The sequence below is a fragment of the Mauremys reevesii genome, linkage group 1 (assembly GCF_016161935.1).
Source record: "Mauremys reevesii isolate NIE-2019 linkage group 1, ASM1616193v1, whole genome shotgun sequence".
Classification (NCBI taxonomy): domain Eukaryota; kingdom Metazoa; phylum Chordata; order Testudines; family Geoemydidae; genus Mauremys; species Mauremys reevesii.
This window is the reverse complement of record NC_052623.1, coordinates 180,333,902-180,361,779: the sequence shown is the minus strand read 5'-3', so window position 1 is coordinate 180,361,779 and position 27,878 is coordinate 180,333,902. Positions and strand designations below refer to the sequence as shown.

Below are 27,878 nucleotides of genomic sequence, written 5' to 3'. Positions count from 1 at the left end.
TGCAGGTGCTGCGGAGCTCGCCCCGATGTGCAACCAGAACGTCAGATTCAAACCGCCCAGACAGGAAAATGAATTCAAATTTTCGCGGGTCATTTCCTGTGTGGCTGGCCAGAGAATCCAAGCTCGGAATGCTGTCCAGAGCGTCAACAGAGTGGTGAACTGTGGGATAGCTCCCGGAGCTGCTAAGTTCGATTAGCATCCACACCAAGCCTAATTCGAGCTAGCAAGTGCGAATTTAGCGTTACTCCACCTGCCGGGGTGGAGTACCAAATTCGAACTAAAGAGCCCTCTAGTTCGAATTAAATGGCTTCCTGGTGTGGACGGTTGAGCGGTTAGTTCGAATTAACGCTGATAAATTCGAATTAAAGTCCTAGTGTAGACCAGGCCTGTGAGTGGCAAAAAGGTTTTCTGGTGACCAAAGGAATCCCCGAGGAAGAGTGGACAGGTGACGGAGTTTTCTCATCCAAAGTTTGTTAAAAGATTCAAATATCTTGGTGAAAAGTAAATTTCCACAATATTACTGATTTATGCAGATTATTTACTGCTAGCTGGTAGCTATGGAATTCATGGATTGGTGGAAGTGAAGATGTTTCTCTTTTTACTTCCCTCTTACCCTCCTCTTCTTCACTTGCTTTATTGGTAATAAACACCTGGAAAAGGAGTTTCCCGTACTGAAAACACTAGTAGTGACAGATGCCTAAACAAGATGAACAGGGCTGCTATCAACATAGATATGGTACTAAGTTGTATTTAGAGGGACTCTTACTAAGAAACTCGAGTTTTCATGGTCTTCTGTTATCATTAAAAATGAGCACTTCCCTAATTCTGAAGTATTTTTATTTGTAAAGCTGATATAACATGCCTTAAGAACCACATGTTCAACAGCAGCATAATAATGTGTAATTTGATAATTAGTGTATTGTAGTATGTAACAATGGTAACAATTTCTTCAAATCTAGTTGGTTGTTTTAAAGAGGTATCTAGATAAATTCCTAAGACAATTCCATATGCAACTCTCCTTCTTTTTTTAAAAAAGAACCCTGTACACACTTCATTTTCATATGGTAAAAAAGAAATGTTTTGTGTTTTTCAGACGCGTATTTTAGTGACCCATAACCTGACACTCCTGCCTCAGACAGATGTTATAATTGTAATGGAAGATGGCAGGATAGCGCATATGGGGACCTACCAAGAGCTGCTCTCAGAAAGAGCTAACTTTGCTGAACTGCTTCAAGTCTTCAGTGCAGAAAATAAAAGTGAAGAGACACCTCAAATGAAAAGTGAGCACATATAATATACCGTGTTTTGAATATACCATGTTTTCCTAAAACCTAATTTTACCTTTCTACATCAGTTGCTAAGAAATTTTTTTCCTTAGGGGATTGAATAGCACAAGGATTTGGTAAAGGGATACAAAGCCTTTCACCTTTCTATCAGTTGTTTGAATTCAGCTAGGTCTAGATGCTGAGATTCCAAGTTAGAAACTGGAATAAAATTCAGGCACTATTGAAATAGTAAATCATTGACTTCAGGTACCTAAAGGCCCTCATGTGGCCAGGCTCTATCTGAATATAAGTAATTCCTGGAATGGGAAACTTCCATGTTTTTTCAGCTTATGCTTTTTTGTCCTGTCAACTCCTAATTGACTTTAGTCAAAGATTCATTTTGATTTATCTGACACTTCAATTATTCTGACTTTTATAGCCATTATTAGTTATTACAGTAATACCTGCTGGTACTAATCTACATGGTGTTACATTAGAAACCCCCCTCCATTTCCATAAGTTTATGAAACATGTTATGGTGAAGTATGGCATAGGAATTGTCAACCTGAGAGCATTTCTTTTCCTCTTGCAAATATACAAAGAAAGTGTTATGCACTTTTCAGAGAGATGTTTAGGCTTAACATTTTACCTAGCTGACAGCTCTTACAATATTGCTGGGAAACACTTTATATGGAAAGTTTCTAAGTTTATTGTTTGTTTATTTTAATGTATTGCTCTAGTGCTGAGAAACAAACAATTCCTTGTTTTGTGTCTCCTATTTCTGTATAATAGTTAAACAATAATTGTATTCTCAGATTGCAAAAGATGCAGCTATTGTGTAAATTGACATGTTTTTTGGTTAGCAAGACTTCTGTGGTAATTATATATTTATGAAAGATAGTGAGATGGAAGCAAATCAGTTTTTGCATAATGAAATAGGTCAGGTTCAACAGGGAGATTATTGTCAGACTTCTAAGGGGACACTCCTCCTGACAGCTGTAAGTAAAGATAATTAATACATAAACTTTTAAAAGCAGCTACTATATATTACAGATATACAAATATCCTAGACTAGGCAAATACCTTTCTGAATGTTCATTTGTAGCTTGCAGTAGAAGCATGGCTGTGAATGGATATAAAGGGTATATGGACAAAATTATAGGTGAATTCAGCACAACAGATGTATGCAGAAAACAGTTTTATTTTAACAGGCTTATTGACTTAAATGACAGCAAGACCAAAAAGAAACAATTTCATATTATCACTGCAATTTTTTTTAAACTTTTTTTCTTGATACACCTCTACCCCGATATAACGCTGTCCTCGGGAGACAAAAAGTCTCACTGCGTTATAGGTGAGACCGCGTTATATCAAACTTGCTTTGGCCCCCCCCATTCCTTGTTCCCTGACCGCCTCCTCCAGAGACCCCTGTCCCTAATCACCCCCAGGACCCCACTCAACCCCCCTATCCCCTGACTGCTCCGACCCCTATCCACTGTCCCCTGACAGGCACTCACCGGCAGCGGCGGGAAGCAGAGCAGCCCGGCCCCAGCTCGCTCCACTTCGCTATCTCCCAGCTGTGGCACTCTGCTTCCCGCTGCCGGTGAGTGCGGGGAGGTTGGGGAAAGGATGCCCTCTTCACTCACCTGCGGCGGGAAGCGGAGCGACGCGGCCCCAGCCCGCTCCGCTCCGCTTTCCTTGCCCCAGCCCCAGCCATGTTGCTGGGGGGCAGCTGGGGAAAGGTTCTGCACTCACCTGCCTGGCGGGAAGTGGAGCGCCACGGCTGGGAGCTGGCGGAGTGGAGCGGGCTGGGGCCGGGCTGCTCCGCTTCCCGCCGCCGGTGAGTGCAGGGGGGATCCCGTCCCCCAAATCCCCTCCCCCGAGCGACACAGCTGGGGCCAGGGTGAGGGAAGCAGAGCGGGCTGCTCCCAGCTCCCCCCCCCCCCGCTAATCCCTCGGGCCACTCTGGGACTGGGGGGCCCCCAAAAGTGCCTTTCCACTGCTCCTGTCCCCCAGACCTTGAGGGGGGAGCCCCTGACTGCCCCTGAGACCCTCTGCCCCTTATCGAACCCCTCAGCCCCGGCCTGGCCCAGCACGCTACTCAGAGCAGCGTGTCAGAGCTTTACCGCCTTGTATGCGAACCTGCCTTATATCGGGCCGCGTTATATCGGGGTAGAGGTGTATTAGCATAACATGGGAAACAACAAAACACTCTGCCTAACATCTTTGACTATGACATGAAAATATTTTGAGATGTAGGCTCATCTTAATATTTGAGGGAGCTGGTGGGGTGGAGGGCAGGAATTATAATTTTTCATCAAGTGAGAATGTATTTTCTTGGAATCTCTGGGCCAAGTTCTTTGCTAGCATAACTCCTTTCACTTCACTAGAGTTAGAGCAGTAGAGTATTTTGGCCTCCATCTTTTCTGCAAAACTATTGCAGGAGTCTAAACACAGGCATTTCTTACACTAGGTAGCCCCCAGAAGGGCTTTAAACATCCAAATAACCAGGTCAATATACACTATTCATATATAGTTATAGAGCAGCCCCACTTCCACCTCATCTGCATTCTCTCCTTTTTTATTTCTCACTTCTTAATTATTGTAGCTGTCTGAACAAACTATAAAGACTTGAAAAAAGTATTTTTCATTTTTTCACTCTAGTGTCTTCTTTAAAGAGAGAGAGTCAAAAAGGCAATACTCTGCCTCAAAAAGAGCTCCTGAGGCATAAAGACAGGTAGGTACTGAAAGTAAGCAGTACATGGCCACTCTCTGATTTGGGAGGGTTGTTGAAGTGATACTAGAACTACTCCAGCCTCCTGCACTTAGGGAGTGCACAGTGCAAGATTTGGGTGCAAATCTGGGCTAGAGGAGGGGCTGCTTGCATCATCTCCACTCCATCCGTTCATAAGCAACATAAGAATATGGCTTTGTTTGTTCTAATGTCCTTTGCACTCATGCTGCTCCCTAGCATTGGTTTGGTTTGCTTTGCTTTTTCATGTACCTCAGACTGCTTCTATGTTCTGTTTGATAGCTGAGTACATTCCTAGGGGCGGACATCTATTTGCAAGTTTGTAAAGTGCTGTGTGCACTTAGGACACTGCATTAGTCATGGTTATTGTGTCTGGCTATGTTAACATTTTAATGATAAAAAGGAAGGGCTTGGGAAATACACTATGGCATTTTTAAGGAAGAGGAATTCACAGACCTGTTTTTTGTTCAAGATTGATTCGGTGTATGTGTTTTTCTTGATGTTTCACTTTATGTTTATGATTAAATTACATTTAACATTGTTATTTGCAGTTCTTCCTTTGAACAAACCAAAGCATTCTCAATGAAGAAAGAAAATGTTGCTACTGGCAGCGTAAGCATTGGATAAATTACCTTTGTAGTTTTCTATATACATGTAATCTATTAAAGCAATTATAGGCAGGGCTGGTAGCACCACCTATTAAGATTTCCTGACATTGCCCATTATAAGACCCAGTTTTCAGTTATTGGTAGCTTTGCCAAACATTAACCAGTGGGGCTGAAATTTTCCATACTAGGCATCTGCCTCAAGGTGAATGTTTTGGGAAAAAATCAGCCAAATAGTTCAGCTGTTTCTGAGATCAGGGCTAGAGAATAACACATTTTGCCCATGTTAAAAATAATTCTGGTGACCCTTTCTTTTAAAAGTTCTAATGCCTCCATGTTTTGGAACAGAGGCTTGAAATTTGACAAGAGGGTGGTCTTTGTGTCAGGGATTTGCTTTTTGCAATCACTGTGAAAATCTGCCCATATTTGGTCAAGTTATAAGCCTCTGAAAATCTTGTTAAGTAGTCTGGAAAATCAGGTCTGAGATGTCTCAAATTAGGCTCAGAAAATTATTGGATACTTTTGAGCTGAATCTTACTGTGTCTCAGTTTTCAATCTGCAAAATGTGGATGATGCCCTCAGTGTCATCGAAATTAATCAATAAATATTTCTGTAGTGTCGAGCATCATAGGAAAGACCACGGGAAAAATTCATAATACTGTATTCAGAGTAGGGTTTGAAGTAAATAAGGTCAACAGCACACATTATTTAGTGAGGCGAAAACAAATGAATAATTGCTTATTAAGTGAGCACCATTGATCCTGTATGCCTAAATGAGACTGGGGTCCTATTGAAAAGAGTAGTATATGATCATGTAATTAATTATTGTACTATAATGCATTCGCAGAAAGGGGGCAAGCTGTGGGTACTTAGGCAACCTTAATTCTAGCATTTCCTAACATTTTTAGGCTTGATTTTGCAACCTTAATTTTGTTTTTAATGTTCTCCATAGCATATATGAAAGGTATCCCTCCCTGTACAGCTGACAAATTTTATTATAAGGGGAAAAATTATTTCTGGGAGAAATAGATTTTTGAAGACACAAAATATGACTGCATGTGATTAAATTATTGGATTTCATATTTATATAAATGTCTGAAGAAATAAGTATATTCAGTTCATTTACTGTAATTTGCCTTTCATAGTGACATTTTTCTTGTATTTAGATGACAATGTCAGTTATTTTGAAATACCTGCAAGCATTTGGCTGGGTATGGGTATGGCTAACCCTAGCAGCTTATTTAGGACAAAATGCAGTAGCTGTAGGACAAAATCTGTGGCTTAGCACCTGGTCAGCAGAAGAAGAAAAAAATAAGGATTACACAGAGTGGAAACACTTAAGAAACAATAAACTTGGTGTCTATGGGCTTTTGGGATTCATACAAGGTAAGGCTAAACATACAAGACTTTATTTTCTCTGTATTTGCAAAACTTAGTTGCCTGGGGTTCTTTTACATCTTGTTAAATCTGTAATGGAGACTGCAGATGTGTAATACAAAGACAAACTATATTCGTTATTCTGTAATCAGATGTGTGTATAGCAGCAAACTAGAATCACTTCACATTGGTGTGGGGGAATGGTAGGGAGAAAGGATCAAGCTAGGGAGCTGTAAAGTGAAGGAATGATTGAAAAGGAAGATTAGACTAATTTGTAATATGGCTGTCCTTGGAACCAAGTCAATGTTGTTGTATGAACAAGTGCACATTTTAGCTAAGGAGGTGTTACTATTTTTGTGGGGTTAGATGTCAGTGTCCATGTCACGGTTAGTGTTAACAGGAATCCCATGCACCTGCTAATGGTAGAATAGACTTGTTTATGAAGGGATAAGATGTGAACAGATGCTTATGTAAAACAAAACTTTATAGTGGGCCTACCAGGCTGAAGTGCGATGACTTTGGACAAAAAAACCCACATGACATTGTTTTATTTATTTATGTATTCGTTCATTTTTAAGGTCTTCTGGTCTGCTATGGTGCATATGTGCTTACTCGAGGATCCCTCTGTGCTTCTCGGACATTGCATAATCACATGTTAGCCAGCGTGCTGCACCTTCCCCTCCAGTACTTTGAAACTAATCCAGTAGGTCAGATCATCAATAGATTCACAAAGGTAAAGGAAAAACATGTCCACATTTTTTTAGAAAATGTACAGTAAAGAACTACAACTTTAATGCCATGTAATGCTTTTAAAAATCAAAGAGTAATACCAGATAATAGACATCAGTTTCAGTATAAAAAGAAGCCTGCACAAATGCCACAGAATACTTTCCTGCAAAAATCATCAGTACCTTTTATCAACTGAAGGCCCTTTAATATTGTTTTTGTCCATGGTCACTGGGCGTGATTTCCTCAGAGCACAGTCCTGCAACCTAGAGGTGGTAAGCTGAGTTGAGCTCAGTCTGGTTGTGATAGGTTGCCCCACTTAGGATGCCATTTGATGAGCTGAGATACCACTGAGCCCGCCTGTTATGCCAGCTTGGGCACCCCTTTTACCTGTCTTGCTGAGCCAGGCTATTAAGTCTCCTCCAGCACACACACAGGCAGGGCCACACCCAACTGCAGAATGAAACAGACACTGAGATCAGTTCTGGGAAGGCTCAGCTTAAGGGACTTGCCCCAGCACTCAGTGTCCACCTCCCTTGGAGTACAGACCCAAAGGTATATTATGAAAACCATCTCCTTCCTCAATGTGGCGGAAGGTATGTACAGCCTCTTATCCCCACCAATTATGATTTGCACAAACTGGGTTATATTATAAACAAGAAATAAGTTTATTAACTACAAACGTTGGATTTAAGTGAATATAAGAGATAACCGACAGAACAAAGCAGATTACTAAACAAATAAAGCAAAACATGCAAGCTAAGCTTGTTTCACTAAATAAATTGGTTACAGAGAGTAATTTCTCACCCTAGATATTGTTACAGGCAGATTGCAGAAAGTCTAGAAAGGCAGCTACACTGATCTCCAGCTTGAGACCTCAGGTATTACTCACAAGCTAGTACCCTTCCAGCTTGGGCTCAACCCTTCTCCTCCCAATTCAGTTCTTGCTTCCAGGCATTTTTCAGTCTCTTTGGGTGGGGAGGCAGAGGAAAAACATGATGATGTCACTCCCTTGCCTTATATAGCTCTTGTAGTCTTGTGTATCCCGGGAACCCTTTGTCTCCTAGTAGAAGAACACTGGCATTACAAGGTGTAGTTCCAGTACCAGCTGGCTCAGACCCATGTCTCTGCAGGGCTGTGGCAGCCATTACTCCTAGGCTGTCTGGAGCATCCACAGGAAGACTAAGCTCTTTCACAGTCCACTGTCTCTGCTAATGGCCCATTAACCCTGTCTGGCTTTTCCATTGTTGAACCTGAAGGTTTGTTGGGGGTGATACCCAAAGCAACACATTCGACATACAGATACATAGTTAGTATTCCTAAGTTCAGATACAGAAATGATACAAGCATACAAATTAGATAATCACATTCAGTAAATCATTGCCTTTCCAATGATATCTTATACATGTGCCATCTTGCATAAAGTGTATCTCAGTTATGTTCATATTTATATCATAAGTATATTTTCATAAATAATATGGAATGAAATGTCCCACTGATTTAAAAAGTTTATAATTTTTATATCTTGCTAATGCAATGCTAATTGATATAAAAGATTACAGACAAACTAAGGTGTGAAATTCAAGCTCTCAAAGTTAGGATCCCATCCAGCCCTGGCCCAGTACTTCTTTCAATACACAGAATTGACAGTGCTCAGAGAATGACTTTTCCTAACTTTTGAGTGCATGACTTTGCAACCTTAACATTTGTAATTTTTATTTTTTGTATGTAACATCTTACATTTATTAAAAAACAAAAGAATTCTATTTCATATAACTGTAATGCTCCCTGTTCCTCTCATAAGCACAGTTTGAACCCACAAGCTTCAGCACTGCCCATAGATGCCTGCTACTTGAGCTAAAGGATGATGTGCAATTGCTGGTAGGCTGCTATCTTCTGTGGACTGGAGGATGCATGTATGTGGAGGATGCATATTGCACAAACAGATATCATAACCACATACTTAGATTTGGTACCTTCTTTCTGAGAGGCGGTGTGGCTAAGTAAATGAGACTTGGATCTGCCTTATGAGAATCAGGGTTTTGTTCCTAGCTTTTATAACCTCTCAGTGGGTTATGAGGCCTTGATTAATAATACAGATTTTAAAAGGAACAGAAATAACAGGAGTGAGTAGAAAAGCTCAGAGTTGAATTCACGGTCTCTGGTTCCCAGTCTCGTATGCCTTCTCTTGCCTAATAGTATTTTGAGAGGGGAAAGCAGCAATAGCTGCCACTATGAATTTGTCTGTGGCAGTTCAGTTTGGCACGTTAAGCTACAGAGCATGCTCACCAACTATGGGACAGTCTGATATTTTAGCAACAAGCTTCTCATGTCTACTGAGCAAAGTTCAGATAGGAAATGTGAGTAATTATATCTATTTGTAGTATTAGACAGGCTACAATATGTTAAATTAATCCATTGTATATCAGTATGTCACCAAAACTTTTCCCCCAACAATTTTTGCTGCAGTAAAGGATTTTGGTTGTTTGAGTTGAGAGTCTAAGGGCAGTTTCTTGAGAAATGTCTACAGTTTTAGTAAGGAGACATTAAAACTAATTTGTGTGTGTAATATCACAGGACATGTTTATCATTGATCTGCGCTTCCATTACTACTTACGGACCTGGTTAAACTGTACACTAGATGTTATTGGAACCATTCTAGTAATCATGTCTGCTTCACCTCTCTTCATACTGGTAGTTATTCCCCTTGGATACCTGTATTTTATTATCCAAGTAAGTTGCTTAAACTTTTACAACAAGAGATATGTATTTTCCGTGTGTGTGTGTGTGAGAGAGAGAGAGAGAGACTGAAACAAAATCATTATTAAGCATTGTCTAAAACAGTTGGGTGTAAATTGTAAATCTTGCCTGAAAAGCCAAAGTAGAAACCTAAGAAACTTATATTTTAGTATTCTGCCACACCATCTCTCCACCCCCCCAGTCCCCACACACACACTTTTTAAAGCTGACTCCTAAAAAGATCCTCAGGCTTCTCACAAGAGTAGTAAAATACATTTTGAATGTTTCCTACAGTAATGCCTGTCTTTGTCAATGACTTCCATTCTTTCCTGCCCATGTTTTTTTCCTCTTACAAGATATTATATTGTAAGAAAACCAATAAAATTGTATGACAAAAAATGGGCATGTGATATGGGAAAACAGAGAGTCAAAGCAAAAACTGAAGTAGGGTGTGTGCTACCCTGGAACAACACATGCAGATATTTGTAGGGCCTAGCTTGCTTCAAGAAAATACATAGCACAGTTATGACTTATAGCATAGAGGAACAGGAACTTAGAGAAATCCCATAACTAAATTTCAACTGTCATTTTAATGTGTCAGAAAAACTGTCCTTTGAAACATTGGCTTCCCTATCTCCGCTCCAGGCTGTGTTGATGTCAGACGTGTTCATAATGTAGGCTATGCTAATAGATATAAATGAGAGAGCAGAGAGGCTATCAACCTTTGATCAAGATTTGAGAATATACGTAATTATGCTGATGAAAATTAAGGTGGATCCTCATTTGAACATAAGTCAGGAAATTCCAATATAAAGTTTAGTTCATCTCCTTAGTGGGTATATGTTACAACAGGAGTGATGGCAATTTTGGAAATGACACTCCTCTTACTGCTAGCCCTCCTAGTAGTTTACATGCCTGGTTATTACATTAAGACACAGACATTGTCCACCCCCCTGAATTAAGATAATTTTTTGAAAAGTTCTGTGCTAAAATTGTTTGGCTTTTTTTAATTATGATATGCAAATAAGCCACAAGTTGTACTTGAAGTTTCAAAGGTGTGTGAAACTTGTTTTCTAATCATTTTCCAGCCCTTATAGTAACTTAGAATCTGCCTCTTTTGTATCTGTTGTTTCCTTAGCGATACTACATAGCTAGTTCACGACAAATCCGACGATTAGCTGGAGCATCACACTCTCCTGTGATCTCCCACTTCAGTGAAACTCTCTTAGGACTGTCTACAATCCGAGCATTTGGACACCAAGAAAGATTCATTAGACAAAACAAAGATGTGGTGAATGAGAACTTGGTTTGCTTCTACAACAATGTTATCTCAAACAGGTACTGTATTAACAACCTAGAATTTATAGAAGTTATGCAGAGTGGGTCAGATCCTGCTCCTGTTGAAATCAGTGGCTAAAATAATAAGCTTTGATGGGAGCAGGCTCGTTAAGGATTAAAATAATCCTACAATGTGTGTAAGTACTGTAACTTGTTCAGCACTCTTAGTAGTACTGGCTTCATGGTTTGTATCTAGGCAATGAGGTATGTCGTCCTCTGTGTGCAGGAATCCAATTAATTTATAGGAGATAGATATGCTTGCTCTGAGATGAGAATATTCTACAACAATGAAGTCTACTAACAGCTGCTGGAAGGGGAGAATTATAAACTGACTAATTTTTCCCTACATGATTTTATAAAGAGATACAATTGGAAAGTGCATATTTCATGAGCACTTCAGTGTTTCTCACTTTAAAAAGATAATTTGTTAAAAGCTGAATTTTTAGAAAAAAGAATCTCCTGTCGCTTCAAATATATCTGCTGTATTTGTTAATATGTTCTTCAGAATGTTGAAAGTGTAAGTCATATGGGTTGATGAAGCGATGAGGGTTCATACTTTAGCAGGGAAATGGGGTTAGATCCTCCATCTGTTCATTTCCAGATGTTAACGTGAGGTGTGTTTTTTAAGGTGAAGAATTTTAGTAAAGAAAGTGTCATAGCTTTTCGCATATCATCATTGAAACAATAAGAATAAAATCCTGGCCCCATTGAAGTCAATGGGAGTTTTGACTTCAGGGGGGCTAGAATTTTATTCTGCCCCAACATAAAATTTGTGTGCAATTGCAGGAGGGAAAGATTTATTCTGGGGGGATTAGGAGATAAATAAATGTTATAGAACTCAAAGCTAGATTCAGTCTTATTTTTGGAGTTGGTATCTATTTATATGGATTGTGGAGAAGTCTGGCCTAGCTGACAGAGCACTGGACTGTTACAGCTCTGCCACTGGCCTGTTGGGTAATCTTGGGCAAGTCACTTACTATCTCCGTGCCTCAGTTTCCCCGTCTGTAAAATGGAGATAATGATACTTACCTTCTTTGTAAAGCACATTGATGAAAAGTGCTATAAGAGCTAATTGTTGATTTTTTACTATATTATCAATGTTCCATAACAAAAATTCTGTAGATAAATCCATTTTTTTTTCTGCTTACATTGACTACAGGTGGTTGGCTGTCAGGCTTGAGTTTCTAGGAGACCTGATGGTTTTCTTTGCTGCCTTGTTTGCAGTGCTGGCTGGAAATACAATGAATTCCTCTACAGTGGGTTTATCCATATCATATGCACTGAATGTAAGTGATGGTATAGTTTTGATGCTTCTACAATATTTCATATGGAAGACAAGATTGACTGGGGTAAAATTTAGTAGGCCAAAGGCTGCACAGTTACACCTGTGCAACTTTTAATCTCATGGATGTAACTGAGCAGAATGTACTCTCACTACTATGTGTCTTTCTTTGAATTTACACTAATTATGAAAGTTTATGTATTATTAACAATTCATATATTGACAGGTTTAAAAGCAGCAACAAAATATTGGCATATTGAAACAGAATTTAAAATATCAAACTTACTACACTGGGTGGCTTACTTTTGGTATTTTGCTAGCTTGGAGAAGGAAAGTAGTCTAGTCAATTGCAGTCATGTTTTCAGATATGTGCTTTCTAGTTCTGGTGCACTAGCTGCAATATTTAGGTTTCTATCATTGCAAGGAGGAGGTTAGTTTAAAAATGAGTTTTGTATTGGTATTGAAGTATTTAATGGAAACATTTCCAATGGCCCTATGTTATTTAACAAAAAAAAAGTAGCATAGTTGAGACCACATTTGGCATGCGTGTCCCTTGTAATAAGGAGGCTAGAACTGTGTTGATTAGTGGCTAGGTAGACAATAAAACCTAATGATTTAAAGAGTTGTAAAAACCCACGTGTCCACAATATCTTGATAGTTTGGTCCTACCCCCTGAGTACTTTCTCTCTCACTCATCCTGTTATCTAAAATTAGAATGTATGCTCTTTGGGGTAAAGTGACATGGACATCTATATCACTATACCCATGAAGATGATACTGGCTACTGCAAGACTTTATACCTGCTAAGACCTGAATTCAGTGTTCTGTGATTTCCCTGCAACAGATTGCATCAACACAAGAAAGGGTATTTCATTTCTTGTATGCCTTAACACCGAAACACAGACATCTTAATCGGACAATCACAGCTGTGAACTCAGGTCTTTTCAGATAGATATATTACAAACTAGATTTTTTATTTGCCTTTTAATCTTATACACATTTGGTTAAATATGGGATCTCAGTACAGTTGATTATTTTTTGTTCAGACGCCTTTAGGTTCATCTTTAAATATTCCTACCTCAGGACAAAATTTTAACCTTGGATGCCTAGTTTATTAACCCATTTTGTCAGCGACCAGTTTTGTTAACGTTTAATTTTTAGTTCTAATATATAATGTACAATGTCTTAGAACAGTTTAAAATAGACCAATTTTGTACTGCTGTACCTGAGCATGTCATTTCACAGCCGTCACACGGCAACTGTGAGAATTCACATATAAAATTAGTGTCCACTGCATTTACTTGCAGATATTGGTCTAGGTAGCACAAGTACTTGCAAAAATAGCTTCTCGGTGCTTGAGGATAGAAATGATTTGACAGACACTATGGACCTGATCCCCCGGTGCACTGCAGCTGCTTTTGCCACACTGCTAAGATACTTGTGTAAATGGCTCAGGGCAAAATGGAACACACAGTACATACACACACACAACACATCATAAACCGACTCTTCTTCTTTCCAGTGTAACAGTAGAAGGGGGGAGGTTACTGATTGAAAGGGTGCCTTGCCAGTGCCGCTACCCTACACTGATCCTCTGAGTTTTTTTTCTTTCACAGCAAATGGGTGGAAGTGGTTCAGAGTAGGTAGCACAGTGAAAGTGGAAGCTTAAAGCCAGCTTTGCATACCAGCTCCTGACTTGAGCTCTGCATCTTCTGGAACTATCTAAAAAGCTGACGTCGTGTTTTGATGCTGTTTTTTGCTATCCATAATACATTTCTGAAATATATTATGCTGTTTACGAAGGCCAAGCAATTTTAACACATTCTGTGGAGTGAATCATAGAAATGTAGGGTTAAGGGGGCCTCAAGAAGTCATTAAGTCCAGCCCACTATGCTGTGGCAGGACCAGATAAACCTAGATCATCTCATGAATATATCTTATTTTTTTCAGATAACTCAAAGTTTGAATTTTTGGGTGCGTAAAGCATGCGAAATTGAAACTAATGGAGTTTCCATTGAAAGAGTCTGTGAATATGAAAAAATGGACAAAGAGGTGAGCATTTTAGAAGACTGAATATAAACTGAGTATTTGGACACTGTTTCATATATGTGTATAAGCTAGTGACTAATGGATAAAAAGAAAAGAAATTGAATGACTAATACAAATGGCATCTTATAATTAATAATATACATACATTCTCAAAGTGTGATACATTCACGAACTAATGTATTTGACTTTCTCTTTACACTAATGGTCAGAACAGTTTTGTATTTTTAATGTTGACCAGTAAGTTTCTTGACATCAGACTTTGTGGTAGCTATGGCAGGTAGAAATAAACAAATATATAAAATAAATCTTAAATCTCAAAGTCTCATCATGAACTACTATCTGTGGGTATATCTATACTACAATCACGGAGTGTGATGACAGCTCATGTAGATGAATCTGAGACAGTTTAGCTAGCTAGCTTGGCTACTGGAGCAGTGAAGTCACAGTATCATGGACTTCAGTGCAGGCTAGCTGCCAGAGTAATTACCCAGGAGGGTATGTACAGCCCATGAAGAAGTCATACTGTCACGGCTTCACTGCTAATCCAGCTTGTTGAGTATGTCTACATGAGTTGCAATCACAGCCCTTGATTGCAATTCAGAAATATAGAGTGGTGCAACGATACAGGGTATGTTCCACTCACTACAGAGCTTGAGATATTTGCCGTCATCAAAACCTTTGCTACTAGGCTGATACAAAAGTTGCAAGGTAGGAGTGGATATTCTATGAATTACTGTAACTAGAATAGCAGTTGCCCATCACAACTCTAGGTTGGAGTGTTCCACTCTGCTTCCATGAGAGGAGAACAAACCTGCTGAGGTATAAGAAGGGCTGGCTTCACAGAATGTCCCTCTGCTCTCTGCTGTCAAAGCTCCTCTATGGTGGCTTCACTGATTTGGGCTCCAGACTTCAGGAGCCAGGGCTGCCATTCTCAAATACTGCTACTTCCCATAGTGGGCCCAATAAGCCAAAGTGATTCCTGGCCTTAACTAGCATGGGGTCGCTCCTGATATAGTCCGAACAGTGTGTCCTATGCATTTTTTTTCAAAGTAAGTGGCATTCCAGACATGAATAAAGTTGTTAGAAAGTACAGGCTGTACTTTGCTGAGAATAGTGAATGTATTACAAACTATTAATAGCCAGGGCCTTGGAAGCCTGAGTCTCTCTTAAAACTCAGGTCTGTGAGTTGGTAGAATAATCAAGGTACCTAAGGTAGCTCTCTAAATGAATATGTGCAATTTTGTCTGAGTCTGGTTACTGAGAAGGATCATGTGATTCCTCTGCATGTGGTGAAGTATTTTTAATAAAAAATCCTGATGTCCAAGAAGTTGTCCGACTTCTCAGCACATTGGATTGAGTCTGAGTCATCATCATGTGTTTACTTGTATTTTTAAAACTATAAATGTCTTGCATAAAGTATTCTAAGTGGCTTGTAAAAATGTAAAACAGTGCACTAAAACAATGTTAATTTAATTTCAGGCCCCCTGGATAATGTCTAAAAGGCCCCCGATGGGATGGCCCAATAAAGGGATAATAGAGTTCATTAATTACCAAGCTCGGTATAGAACAGATCTTGGTTTGGCCCTACAGGATGTCTCCTTCCAAACGCACAGTAAAGAGAAGGTATTGTACATAAACTATTTTTGATTATTTTGTATTAATTGGCCCCTTAATTTTCTATATTCAATAGATTTTATGTATAATAGCTCAGCTAAAGGAGTCCAAATTAGGATAATTCTTATTGGGTATGTAAATAATAAGATATTAGAATTCATGAAACTATTTTCTAAATGGTTGCACAGCCCTTGGGAAAAGTATATTTTTATCTAAGTTTTATTAATGGCAACATTAGATACAAGGGGACTGATGATCCTATGGTGTAAATTGATGTAGCTCAACTGATTTGAATGGGACTCCACTGATTTACAGAAGCTGAAGATCTGGACCAAGGTTTTTAAATGTCAGACTTTAGTGTCAAGTTATATTCTTCTTCGAGTGATTGCTCCTATGCATTCCATTTAGGTGTGCGCCGCCACCGTGCAGTTCTTCTTCTTTTTTTTTTACCTCTAGCAACGGGCGGCGAGGCTGGCGCCGCCCCTGGCGCGCCGGCCGCTGCGCTATATATATACCCCGCCCGCCCGCCCGCCCCCTCTCTCTTTCTTTTCTTTCCGCCGTGGCTGGGGTGCAGTGTGTGACAGCCATAGCGTTCTCACAGCTAGCAGTTAGCCTAGTTTTTAATATGTAGTTTAGTTGTTTTTTGTTTTTTTTTTTTTGTGTTTGTTAGTTGTATAGGTTAGTATAGTAGTTAGGGAGTCTTCCCTCTTCCCAGGCTCTTCCCGGGGCACCAGCCGGGCTGCCCGGCGGGCACGGGGAGCCCCCCGGCGTGCCCAGCCGTCGGTGCCGCCCGGTGACCTGCCCGCACGCTGCCTTGCCTCGCCTGCCTGGGAGAGTGCCACAGATCAAGCCCCCATTTGTGTGGCTTTCAAGGACGTCACGAGGAAAGGAAGGATGAGTCGAAAACAGCAGCCTCCTCACAGCTCCGCTCTCAACCTCCGGCCGCTCCAGCGGGCGCCGAGCGGTGAGCAGCGAGCACCAGCGCAGCACCCGCCGGCCTCCACCGCCCGCCCACACCTCCCACCTCCGCACGGCAGCCTCACCGGCCCTCTCACGGCGAAAAGCCGCAAAAGCAGCGGCCAAACAACAGCACAAACAGCCCGCCCGCCCAGCCAGCCGCCGAAGTGCGGCGCGCGCCAGTGTGCGTGCGCCGCCGGCACCGGCGGCGCTCTCCGCGCCGCGCAGCCGCCGCCGCACCCGCTGCCCCGCTCCCGCCCCCGACCGAGGAAGAGCTGAGGCTCCCGCCGGCCTACGCGGCAAGGGCAGGGGCAAGGGCATAGGCCTCACGGACCAGCACGGACCAACCGGGCGCCGCCGGGGACTCCGCTCTAAAATCCATGGGAAAGCCTCTGATGATCGCCCTCCTTCTCCTCGGCGGGCCTGTCCGGAGCACCACCATCCGCCGCCGCTCACCGCTCTCGGGCCCCTTCGCCACCGGCCGGCCCGCGCGGCCGCTCCCCCCGGTCGCCCGTCCCTGCGCGGTACCGCTCGCCCGCTACGGCAGCGCAGCTCCGCCCGCGGTCGCGATCGCCGCACTCCCGCCGCGCGCCGCGCCCGCGCCGCACGCCCGCGCGCCCGCACCAGCGCCGCGCACGCCGCCGCAAGCGCGCCATCCGCGCGCCGCCGCCCGCCGCCCCGCCGCGCGCTGCCAGAGACCGCTGGCGCGCGCGCCGGTCGACGCTTCCGGCTGCTGCGCCGCGCGACCACACCGGCCACCCGCTCACGCCCGGGCACGGAGACCCACCGCATCGGGCGGGCACCGTTCACCCGGTGATGTTCACCCCCGTACACCCGGTATCGCTGGCACTTCTCCCCCTCGGGGGGGGCTCGGTGACTTCAGAGCGGGGGGCAGCGCGCGAGACCATGAGGATCAGCAATGGGGCTTTCTGAGCCTTGGGGGGTTTGGGAGCAAGGGGCCACCCCAGAGCTGGGGGACCCCCTCCCGAGGGGCAGCCTGGTTCGGGGCCTTCACACCGAGAGGTGCGCCCGCCAGGTGGGTGGGCCAGAGGTGCTGCCTGGTCACCCTCCTCTCCTCCTCCTCCCCTGGCGCTCTGCGTCCTCCTCAGCCCCCCTCGCGGACCTCCCGGTCCAGCAGAGCCCCCCACTGATAGACCTCAAAGCGCACCAGGACCTTCGGGGCGGTTGCGATGCCATCAACCTGCCAATGAGGTAGCAGAGGAGGGTCATCCCCGAGATCCAGGAGGTCCGAGATCGTAGCGGGCGTAAGAGGCGCGCACGCCCCCCGCACTCCCGCCTGCACAATCCGCCGGCGTGCGGCACGCCGTCAGCGGTCACTCCCCCCCGCTCTCCTTTAGTCGCACAAGGCAGTAGACCACGTGCCAACACCCGGGTACCACCTTTATCGCACCCCGCCCGCGGTGCGTAGCCGACCGACTGCGGGTGGGCGTAACGGACAGCCTGCCGCTGCGCCAAGTCGCTCGCTGCTGGACATGGACTTGCTGGGACGAAGAGCTAAGACAGCCAGGCGATCTCCTTCTCCTGCGCTAATCTCCCCGCCCTGCTCCCTGCTCCCTGGTATCCCTCGGGGTACCTTTAACATCCTGGGGGCCGCCTCAAGAGCTGACCCTGCTGACCTCACAAGACTCCGCCAGGACCTCGCTCTAGAAGAAGGCTCGTTGCAGCGTGGACCTTGATTAAGGCTCAGGACTGGGGCGCGACTCGCGCGTCCGGAGCGTCCACAGGGCGGCGATCAGCGTGTCCGTGGCCATCACAGGACACTCCTCTTTACCACACACACTCCAGGACCTTTTGAAACACAGGGCCTGTTCCAGTGGCGGGCCGTACTTTGAAGGCCTCCGACCTCTCTTCCACGGAGTGGACAGCCGCAAACAGGAGACCCTTTCCCAGCCACAGAGCCCATCCGGGCCGCCCAACAGCCCTACAGCCCTATCGCCAGGCGCATCGCGGCCATTTAGGCCAAACAGGGCCAGCGAGGCCGGCGCCCGGCCCAGAAGGGCGCGCAACCAATCTGGGGGCCAAGGCCCGGGCCCAAGCCTCCTTCTCAGCCCCTCAGGGGACGGGCCGGGCGCACGCTTCTCCCTCCCTCTCGGCCCCAAGATCCATTTTTCCGAATTCCCCCTTCCCACCTCTCCAGTTATCCTCACCATCAGCCCGCTTACCACTCACCCACCTCCCCACCTACTTCCCCCCCCCTTTCCCCTCCACCCCCCCTCCCCCACCCCACCTCCCCCCCCCTCTTCAGGGACCCTCTCCTACTCCACCCCTTCTTGCGCCCGAGGGCCCCTCCCAGAGGGAGGCTCAGTGCCAGCGGGGGGATGCAGGGCAGGGGGGTCCTCGTATTTCTGGGGGGAGTCTCTTAGTCCCTCCGAGGGCAGAACACCCTCCCAGATGCCTCCTTCTCTCAAATAGAACCTTTTGGAACTCTAGTTGGGAAGTTCTCACCTTCTTGATGGATGCTTATTACTTCATTATCCCTTACTTTCATGGCCTCATACCTCGACATGCTTACTTTCATGTGGCAATTACCCCACACCCGCCTTTAACTCTCTTACCCTTTACGGGTATTCACCAAACACATCCAGGTCGCGAGCCTCTCTCCCGTCACCACGTCGCTGTCCAGGTACCCATACGTCGTGGCCGATTCGTTAGCGACCGTCCACCCATCACTGTCACGTGGTACCCCGTGGCTGCGGCTGGCACGTGGCCGTCGCATTCTCAGGTGGTTGCGGACAAGTCCCTAGGTCCGATGCGTCCTGTTTACCAAGAGATTCTCAAGTCAGGGTGTCAACACCGACAAACTCACAAAGCTGGCCCCACTCCCCGACTCTCACACGCTGCGCAGCCACCCTCGGCCTCACCAGGCCCAGGCCTGCATCGCAGTCCGACACACAACCTGACCTTCAGCCCTTTCCGACAGCAACGGCAGCGCGACTGGGCACGCCACGCCAGGTCACGCCAGCGCCTGCGCAGCCGCTGCGGCTGACTGCTGGCACGCCACTCAGCGCGCAGTGTGCTGCATGGTGGTGGTGCCACTGGTCGCGGTGGTGGTGGTGCTCCACTGGGGGTGGCTGGCTCGCTCTGGTGTCACGCCTCTGGTGGTGGATCCTCCTCCCCGCGCCCCGCCCGCACCACAGGCCACCCCTCCGCCTGACGGAGGGCCCACCCAACAGGGGCTCGAGACCCGGAGCTCTCTGGCTGGGGCCCTGGTCATCCCTCCCTGTCTCCTCTCTGGGAGAGCGCTCCGCCAGGAGAGCTCCTCCATGGGCCTTCGGACAGGACTTCAGTCCAGGGTGACTGTGGTGTACCAGCGCTGTCCACCACCTTCAGGCGTGTTCTCAGCAAGCAACAATGGATGTCAACTCCCAGGGGAGGCAAGGAGGCTCCGCTCCTACCGCCTTTGCGAACCCTTGCGCTCCTTCTGCCTCTTTTCGGGCTGCGGTGGACGACCTATTGACCTCCGCGTTTTTTTTCCACTTGGCGGCCCCACGCAAGATTCATTTGAGGTGGGGTCCTTCGCCCTTACGCCAGTGGCCAATCCAGATGAGGCTGCCACGGCTCAGGTCCAGAGGTGGGGTTTGGTCCGCTCCTCTTCCAGCTCTCCCAGGCTCCCTCTCGGATGCTTCTCTCTCCCTCCATGGCCCCTCTCTCTCTCTTCTCTCTTTCTCCTCGCTCATTGCCCCCCGCTCTGGCCTCTCGGACGTGCTCCCCTCGTCAGCGCCATCTGTCAAGTATTAGCTTGGCCGGCCCTGCCGGCCCTTACTATGCGCCTGAGCTGGCCTGGACCTCGATGCCTCTCCTCCTCGGATGGCGGCTCGGACTATCGTGGGCTGCATCCTCCCCTCTCCTATGGCGGACCTCATCGCGCTGCGGGTGCCCGGCCTGCCCGAGCAGCCTGGTGGTACCATCTTACAGCTTGGTTGGTGGCAGGAACTGGTTGAAAGCGAGGGGCATGGGAAGTGGGTACCTGCCCGCGTGCAGGAAGCAGAAAGCAGGTCCCAGTCAGCGTGGTCTACCTACCTTTCCCGCTTCGCGCCCGCATCGATGCAGCTCAACAGTCTGCCTCGTGCCATTCTCACATCTGCTCCTCGCTGTCTCGCTTACCTCCTGCAAGTCCACTTCTCCACCCTCTCGGAGGGCACCCGTCCGTGTCTAACCCGGCTCTCTCGCGCTTCCGGCTCGCCGTGTTCTCGCTCGCCCTGGCTACCTCCGGCCTGCCTCGATCTCTCTCCCCTGAACTCAGGTCCGCTCTCCTCGCCTGGCCACCCGCTCTTTCCACCTGGTGCTCCTGGCTGGCGTCTCCTTGCCTGTTCCCATGGCCCCCCACTCGGCCTGGCTCGTCCCCAGATGCCTCTCTGAAACGGGATCGCCAGCGCCCGCGCCTTCCGAGCCCACGGGACAAACGCCCTTCCTCGGTCCCCACACCGCTCCTTCCGGCCAAAAGTGGAGCTCGATCTTCTGCCTTCCTTCCCCCCAAGGTGGTGTCGGCCCTCACCTCGCATCCGCCACGCCTCACGGTTTGGTTTCCCACTCCGCACCTTCGATCTTACAGCGACCTCCTCTGTTCTCCGGCCTCCCCGCAGGCTCCGTGGCCGATTGCCCCTGACAAAGTCCTGCAAGCCTCCCAGCTCGCGGGCGCGATTCGGTGCCTGCTACATGCCCTGGTGGCGAGCTGCATGCGAGCGTTCCCCCGCTGCGAGCGCGCACGCCTTACGGGCGCGCACGGCTTCGGCGCCACCTCCGCCCACGCACCATCCCATCCATTTGCGCACGCTGCCGGCGTCTTCTGCCGGGCTCCCGCCTCCTCTTCCTCACACTGCAGCCCGCCGGCTCAGCCAGTCCACAGCTCTCTCCCACTACGCGCCGCTTGCCATCTCGTGATTACGCTCCACCGCGGAGGAAACCGCCTGGAATTCCCACGGGAATGGAATCACAGGTAAATCCTGGTGAGGGAAATCACTCCAATGAATGGCTCCAATCACCTGTGTGAAGATCCTGGCTTTTCTTCACGCCTCCCCTCCTAGGTGCTGAATAGCCGACCATCCGAACTGGGGAGCGGACCGCCCGAAGGGGTATATAGCCTCAAGAAGGAGCGGCGCCAGCGACGGGCGCCAGCCGCCCGTTTACAGCGCCAAAAGGCGCGCCACCCGCTGACGGCGGTGGCCGCCTGCCAATGAAATAAAATGGATAGGCACACAGCAGCACGGCGCACATACTTAAGGAGTAGAAATGTCTATAGCTTGATTAGTAATGCCAATTAGAAACCAATCCTGTCAAGTGTTGAGTGCCTCACAGTAAACTTATGCAACCAATTTTTTTTGTAAAATGAATTTTAATAATCTTTTGCTCTCCGTTTCCCATTTTTCTTTTTTGTCTTTCACGTATGGTAAACGATTATGTTTCTAATGAGGGCAGCATTAACACAGATCCTTTTATTTCGTGTTTGGACACCAACCATGGTTAGGTTAGTCTAGCTCCAGAAACAGTGTGAACAAAGTCATGGGCCAAAGGAACTACTTGTGTGAGCTCACTAGTCTGAGCAAGGGGATCACAATCTGGCCCTAGACTTCTGTGCTGCTGCAGTGCCAGCAGACGGGAATGTTAGCTTTTGAGTGGGTACCACAAAACACTTCTTTGGGATTTCCCTTCTACCCCCACAGAAAACTGGACAGTCAGGATCCTGATGATGATTCCCAACCAAAAGTATGAGAGAGTTAAGGAAGATCAGAGGTGGGGCCTAAACCACTGGGCTATCGACAAAGGGGCAGTGTTCTTTTCTAACTCATGATATCTATCTACAGTGTTTAAAGTCACTAAAAAGACACTGAAGGCGTTAGTTTACTAAACTCTCCATTATTAAATTAGTTTTTCTTTTAAATTTAATATCTTGTTCCAGGTTGGAATCGTAGGAAGAACAGGAGCTGGTAAATCAACACTCACGAATTGCTTGTTTAGAATTATAGAAAGAGCTGGAGGAAAAATAATTATAGATGGAATTGATATATCAACTATTGGACTACATGATCTACGTGGCAATCTTAACATTATTCCACAGGTAAAATCTGTTTCAGAATAGACACTTCTATTTCATTCAAACATTAGTTATTGCATATCTATGAAGAAATTCTAATCTCAAATGCTGAAACTGTAACTATAAGAAAGGCTCGATTTTGTACCAATTCACCAGAGGAAAGATCAATCAGGATACTACTATTGGAATTATGGCTAATATTGAAAATGCCAAAGTTACTCATTAACGGGTATGCCCCAAGAAAAGAGAGCTTTGGATGTAATCAAATAATACTTGGTCATAGTGCAAAATCAAAAGTAGCCTTATAGTAGGTTATTTCAATTTAATATTAAATCCCTGTCATCTAAAAGCACAAAAACAGATTCTTAAAAGGTTTAAGTGTCTAAAGATGCAGATAGACACCTCCTGCGATTTTCAATAGCACTTATCTGTTTTTGCCTATTTGCCTCTTTAGGTGCCTAAATACCTTTAAAAAAACTGGTCCACAGTAACTACGGATACATTTACAGAAAGCTAATGGATTTTTTTTAAATCAAACAATGTTCTTTGCTAACTGTACACATTCTTCTTTTTTAATACATATATTTTCATTTACTAAAGACATAGGCTAGACCACATTCTGCCCCTGCCCCTTTAGGCTTTGTAGTATTAAATAATTTTGAGCATAGCTAGTTTTGCCTTTTAACTCAGATTTCAAATATTACAGTTTTTCTTTAAAACGCATTATTTCTAGAATACTTTAATTAAAATTAATACTTTAATTAAAATTTCTAGAATACTTTAATTAAAATTAACTCACTCCTGTGAATGTTTGTTGAAAAACATTGTTTTGTTTTTTAAGCTTTGTGATGTTACTGCTTAAGCATTTTATATTATTTCTTAGGACCCTGTCTTGTTCTCTGGGACCCTCCAATCTAACTTGGATCCCTTTGGAAAATATTCTGATCATGAGCTGTGGGAGGCAGTGGAGTTGTGTGACTTAAAGAATTTTGTCCAGTCACTCCCAAAGAAACTCCTTCATGAGATTTCAGAAGGTGGTGAAAACCTCAGGTATAAAATGTTTAGTATCTACTGGCTCGGGAGCTCGTCTGGTGTGCTAACTTGATTTTCCTTCAATACATTCTACATGACAGTATTCTAATATTTTTCCATGGCACAAAAGTGACTCCTTCATTCTAAATAGAATTACTTTTGTAAAGCAATTTGTGGTCACCTAGCTAAATAGTAACCGGGTGAAATTTTATGGCCATGTTACACAGGAGGTCAGACCAGATGATCTAATGGTCTCTTCTGGCCTTAAAATCTATTATAGATATTTGAGAAATGAGCAAATAGTCCAAGGCAGGGAAAGGACCGCCATAGACAGAATAACTGAAATCAGAGAAAAAAGTAACAATATAAAAAGTAAGAAGAAAAAGAAAGGGAACAAAATATAACCAAGAGAACACCATCGTATGCGCTATATTATATCTTCTATTATTTGTTTAGTGTAGAAGGATAGCTGTTCAGTTTCTTTTTACAGTGCATTGTTATTTCAAAGATATGCCAGGGACAGTGACACTTTATGGGATAGAAAATTTCTGAGCGTAAGAGTCAGGCCATTGCAGTCTGCTAAAATCTGAGAAATGTATATAAATGCTTGATAAGCTTTTAGCAGCAGAGTGGCAATCCAGAATTTAAAAAAGCAGAGCAGAAATGGAAAGTTAGTTAATAGATTGGAATGCATCTGCATCCAATTTATCTGAAAAAAATGGAATTTCTAAAAGGGACATGCCCCTTCCAAAGATAGCATAAGAGAGTCTTTAAAACTCTCATCCTGAACCAACGCCCACCACTGCAAAATACATAATTTAATAATCATCTGCTGTGTATCAATCTCTTTCAAACGTATCCCATGTCCAAACTAGGATGTGAATATAATACTGAGTATTAAGTTAACATGGAAACTGGATGCAAATATGCATCCATCTGGAAAATGGTACCAGGGATATACCTCTAATAGATTGTAAGCATGTGGTTGTGCTAACTGTTTAAACAAATTATCCTACTTGTCGCTTTCTCTCTAAAAAAATAACCCGATCAAGGAATTATTTAGCATTTATTGTGGGTGGGAACACAGCAATGCTTTTGCAAAGTTATTGAAATGACACCATTTTCAAATGTGTTTAACAGTGTTGGGCAGAGGCAGCTTGTGTGTCTTGCCCGGGCTTTGCTACGGAAGACAAAAATTCTAATCTTAGATGAGGCAACAGCCTCTGTTGACATGGAAACCGATAACCTAGTGCAGTCCACCATCCGGAGGGAGTTTCACAACTGCACAGTATTAACTATAGCCCACAGGTTGCATACTATCATGGATTCTGAAAGGTAAGTTTCAATATTGTTTTAAAAAACACATGGTTTCATTTAGACATTGTCAAAGTTGGTAGGCATGAAAGCTGATCTGGCTTGACACTTTCACCACTCCTCCCCATATCATCTATGGTACCATGGAATACATATATATTTATATTAGCTGTAGTTATTGACAATAAACAGACTGATATTTGTGCTATAGTGATTCTCCTGTTCTTATTACTGAATTAATTTTTAACTCCATTTTATTCCAGTTGCAAACACACGTTACTAGCAAGTCCATTTAATTTACCAGAGTAAATTGATTGCACTGTAGAACTTAAGGTGACGAGGCAAAACTTCATTTTCTAAAACCTCTTTTTGTGCAGGAGTTCATAGCTTCATAAACATCTGAGTTATCTACTGCAAAGAGATTTCCCATATTAAAGGAATGAGTTCTACCTAAGGCACACCTTCAGTAGGGCTAGAAAGTAGGGCTGGAAAAAAAAAAGCTCAGTTTTCCTCATTACCTTTTTGTTTCTGCATTTCAGAGTGCTTGTTCTGAGATCTGGAAGAATTATAGAATTTGATACCCCACATAATTTATTACTTCAGCAAGGAGTTTTTTCAAAAATGGTTTCTGAGGCTGGGATAACACAAGATACAAACTCATGAGCTTATTTTTGTGAAGACAAGAATGCTGTTTTTTCTGAACTCGAATGCAGGAAATGCTCCAGGGATGTGTGGTTAATTGTATCCTTGACATTATAAAATGATCACACAGTTTAGGGGAATTGGGTAGTTTTAACATTACAAACTTCTTACATGTGGTAGGATAAAAGCTGATGGTTGCTACTGTTATGTTCTGTATTGCACACTCTTCAATCTTCTTTAAAATATTTTATATACACTTTTCACTAGAACAAAAAAATGTAAAGCCTTGTTTTCATAGCATACAGTGACTTTTGCTTTAATAAATGATCTGGAGACTACATAAATGCTTGTGAGCCACACGAGTTAACACTCCAGAACCTTCAGCACTTGTTTTGGTTGAATCGGTTTGTATGATTTAAATTATTTAGCGAATAATGCTGATTTAACCAGTATCCTCTATTATAAATAATGAGCTGGTGAAAATTCATTCAAGAATTGTCTTTTTATGAACATGGGGGGCTCAATGCTGACTTGAGTCTGTACATGAATGTTTTTTAAATTCTTGAGGGTATATTCAGTTGCTTTTTTAAAATGGCCTTTGAAAACCCTAAAATAAATGATAAGTTCAACAATTAGTACTTATTTTTGTCTACTTAACTGAGCATTCTCAAGTCACATTGTGACAGAATTCTTAAAGGAAAATCCCTCTGGGAAATATTCACTTTAAAGCATATCTGTACAAGCTATTCTTGCACTAGTCATGGCAATAGAACCCTCTTTTCATATTTAATGGGAATGCTAACAAAGCATATTCTTCTGTATATAAAGTACTGTAAGTTATGGTTCTAATTTGTTGGCTTGTTTGTAGTTAAACTGGGTGAAAAGATACAGGGAAGAGAAGAAAGTTTCCATGAGAATATACAATGCGTACAAATGATGCACAAGAAAAAGTGAAATGGTGTTTTGCACTAATTCAAACATTCATGAGGCAGATTCAGTTCTACTCTGAGAAGTCATTAAACTTTCCCCATAAGAACCTATGCACACATTTGAGGTATCTAAGCTGTGGAAGCAGGGTACCTGTATCTTATGATGCACCATCTCCTACATGCCTTATTCTCTTGAGAGGTATGCTGGTGCTACACCAAACTAACCTCTGTCCAAAGCTGTACTCTTTAAGGTCTATAGTACTGCCCGAGGAACTACTTTTACAAAGTTCCTTGATTTTCTTCTCAGGCCTGATTAGGCTTTGGGCCCCAGCCCAGCTTCATTACTGTAGCATAAATGCTGTAGGAGGTCAAGTAGCGCTGAACACTCTGCCTGCTGGTAATCAAACTGAGGTGGGCACCCTCTTATAGCCGCCATACTAGGAATAGCAGAGAAGAGGGATCAGTACTTCCCGTTGGAGATCCACCAACAGAACAGCAATTCTAGTCATGTTGGCACAGTCATCAGCTTGACTGGTTTGGTGGTAGCTTGGGCCTCGCTCAGAAAAAAGGGTAAGTGAAGGATCCAGGCATTCTCTGCTACTTTTAATTTAGCTCAAAAGGTACAATATTGTCCCTGACAATAACAGCCAGCTGTAAATAATACAGTTCCCTAAAATATACTAATAAACTAGAGCTTGCACCAAACTATTGATTAGGATAGAGTAGCTAGAGTGAAGCTAAATTAACTTTGGCAGAGATTAGACTTCTACAAGTTGTAGGCCCAATTCACTGCTGGCACAAGAGGATGCACCATCCTTCACCTGAATTTAGGCCTGAGTTCTATTAAGACAACTACAAGAATCTGGCTTATTTGGTATTTACAAATCTGAGTTATCTACTGCATCTACTGCATCATTGAGTATGACAGAATGAAACTAGGGAGGGAAGAGGCCTTTAGTTCCTGTTGTGGTAGTGCCTTTTAAAAAAAAATAAATAAACACATACACACTTCCGTTTAAATACAGGTGTTCATAATTGCCTGCTTCTGCAGCACACACTTGCACTTAACTTCTCAGGGAAGTTAATATAAACACAAGGCAATTGTTTCTACAGAATTTATCTTCCTTCTAAAGAAGCTACATACTTAAATGAACCAGGTGGAAAGAATTCTTTTTAAACTCAAGTGATGCTAGTTTGCAAGAACA

The 27,878-nt window shown here is 44.1% G+C and overlaps 1 protein-coding gene across 6 annotated transcripts in view; it reads left to right on the top strand.

Annotated features, from left to right (window-relative positions):
- LOC120395622 (multidrug resistance-associated protein 1-like) overlaps positions 1 to 26,541 on the top strand; it is a 64,990-nt gene extending 38,449 nt beyond the window's left edge. For 2 of the 6 annotated variants that reach the window (XM_039520174.1, XM_039520173.1), the window contains exons 15-28: positions 1,094 to 1,280; positions 3,930 to 4,002; positions 4,569 to 4,629; positions 5,789 to 6,008; positions 6,578 to 6,732; positions 9,303 to 9,458; positions 10,603 to 10,802; positions 11,962 to 12,088; positions 14,035 to 14,136; positions 15,613 to 15,756; positions 22,622 to 22,780; positions 23,640 to 23,806; positions 24,929 to 25,123; positions 25,642 to 26,537. In XM_039520174.1, the coding sequence (XP_039376108.1) occupies positions 1,094 to 1,280; positions 3,930 to 4,002; positions 4,569 to 4,629; positions 5,789 to 6,008; positions 6,578 to 6,732; positions 9,303 to 9,458; positions 10,603 to 10,802; positions 11,962 to 12,088; positions 14,035 to 14,136; positions 15,613 to 15,756; positions 22,622 to 22,780; positions 23,640 to 23,806; positions 24,929 to 25,123; positions 25,642 to 25,765 (2,070 nt within the window). In that variant the 3' untranslated portion in view covers positions 25,766 to 26,537. Of the gene's footprint in view, positions 1 to 1,093; positions 1,281 to 3,929; positions 4,003 to 4,568; positions 4,630 to 5,788; positions 6,009 to 6,577; positions 6,733 to 9,302; positions 9,459 to 10,602; positions 10,803 to 11,961; positions 12,089 to 14,034; positions 14,137 to 15,612; positions 15,757 to 22,621; positions 22,781 to 23,639; positions 23,807 to 24,928; positions 25,124 to 25,641 lie in introns of all 6 variants that reach the window. The other 4 variants (XM_039520177.1, XM_039520178.1, XM_039520176.1 and 1 more) reach the window with 3 other exon arrangements.
- Positions 26,542 to 27,878: the final 1,337 nt, after the last annotated feature.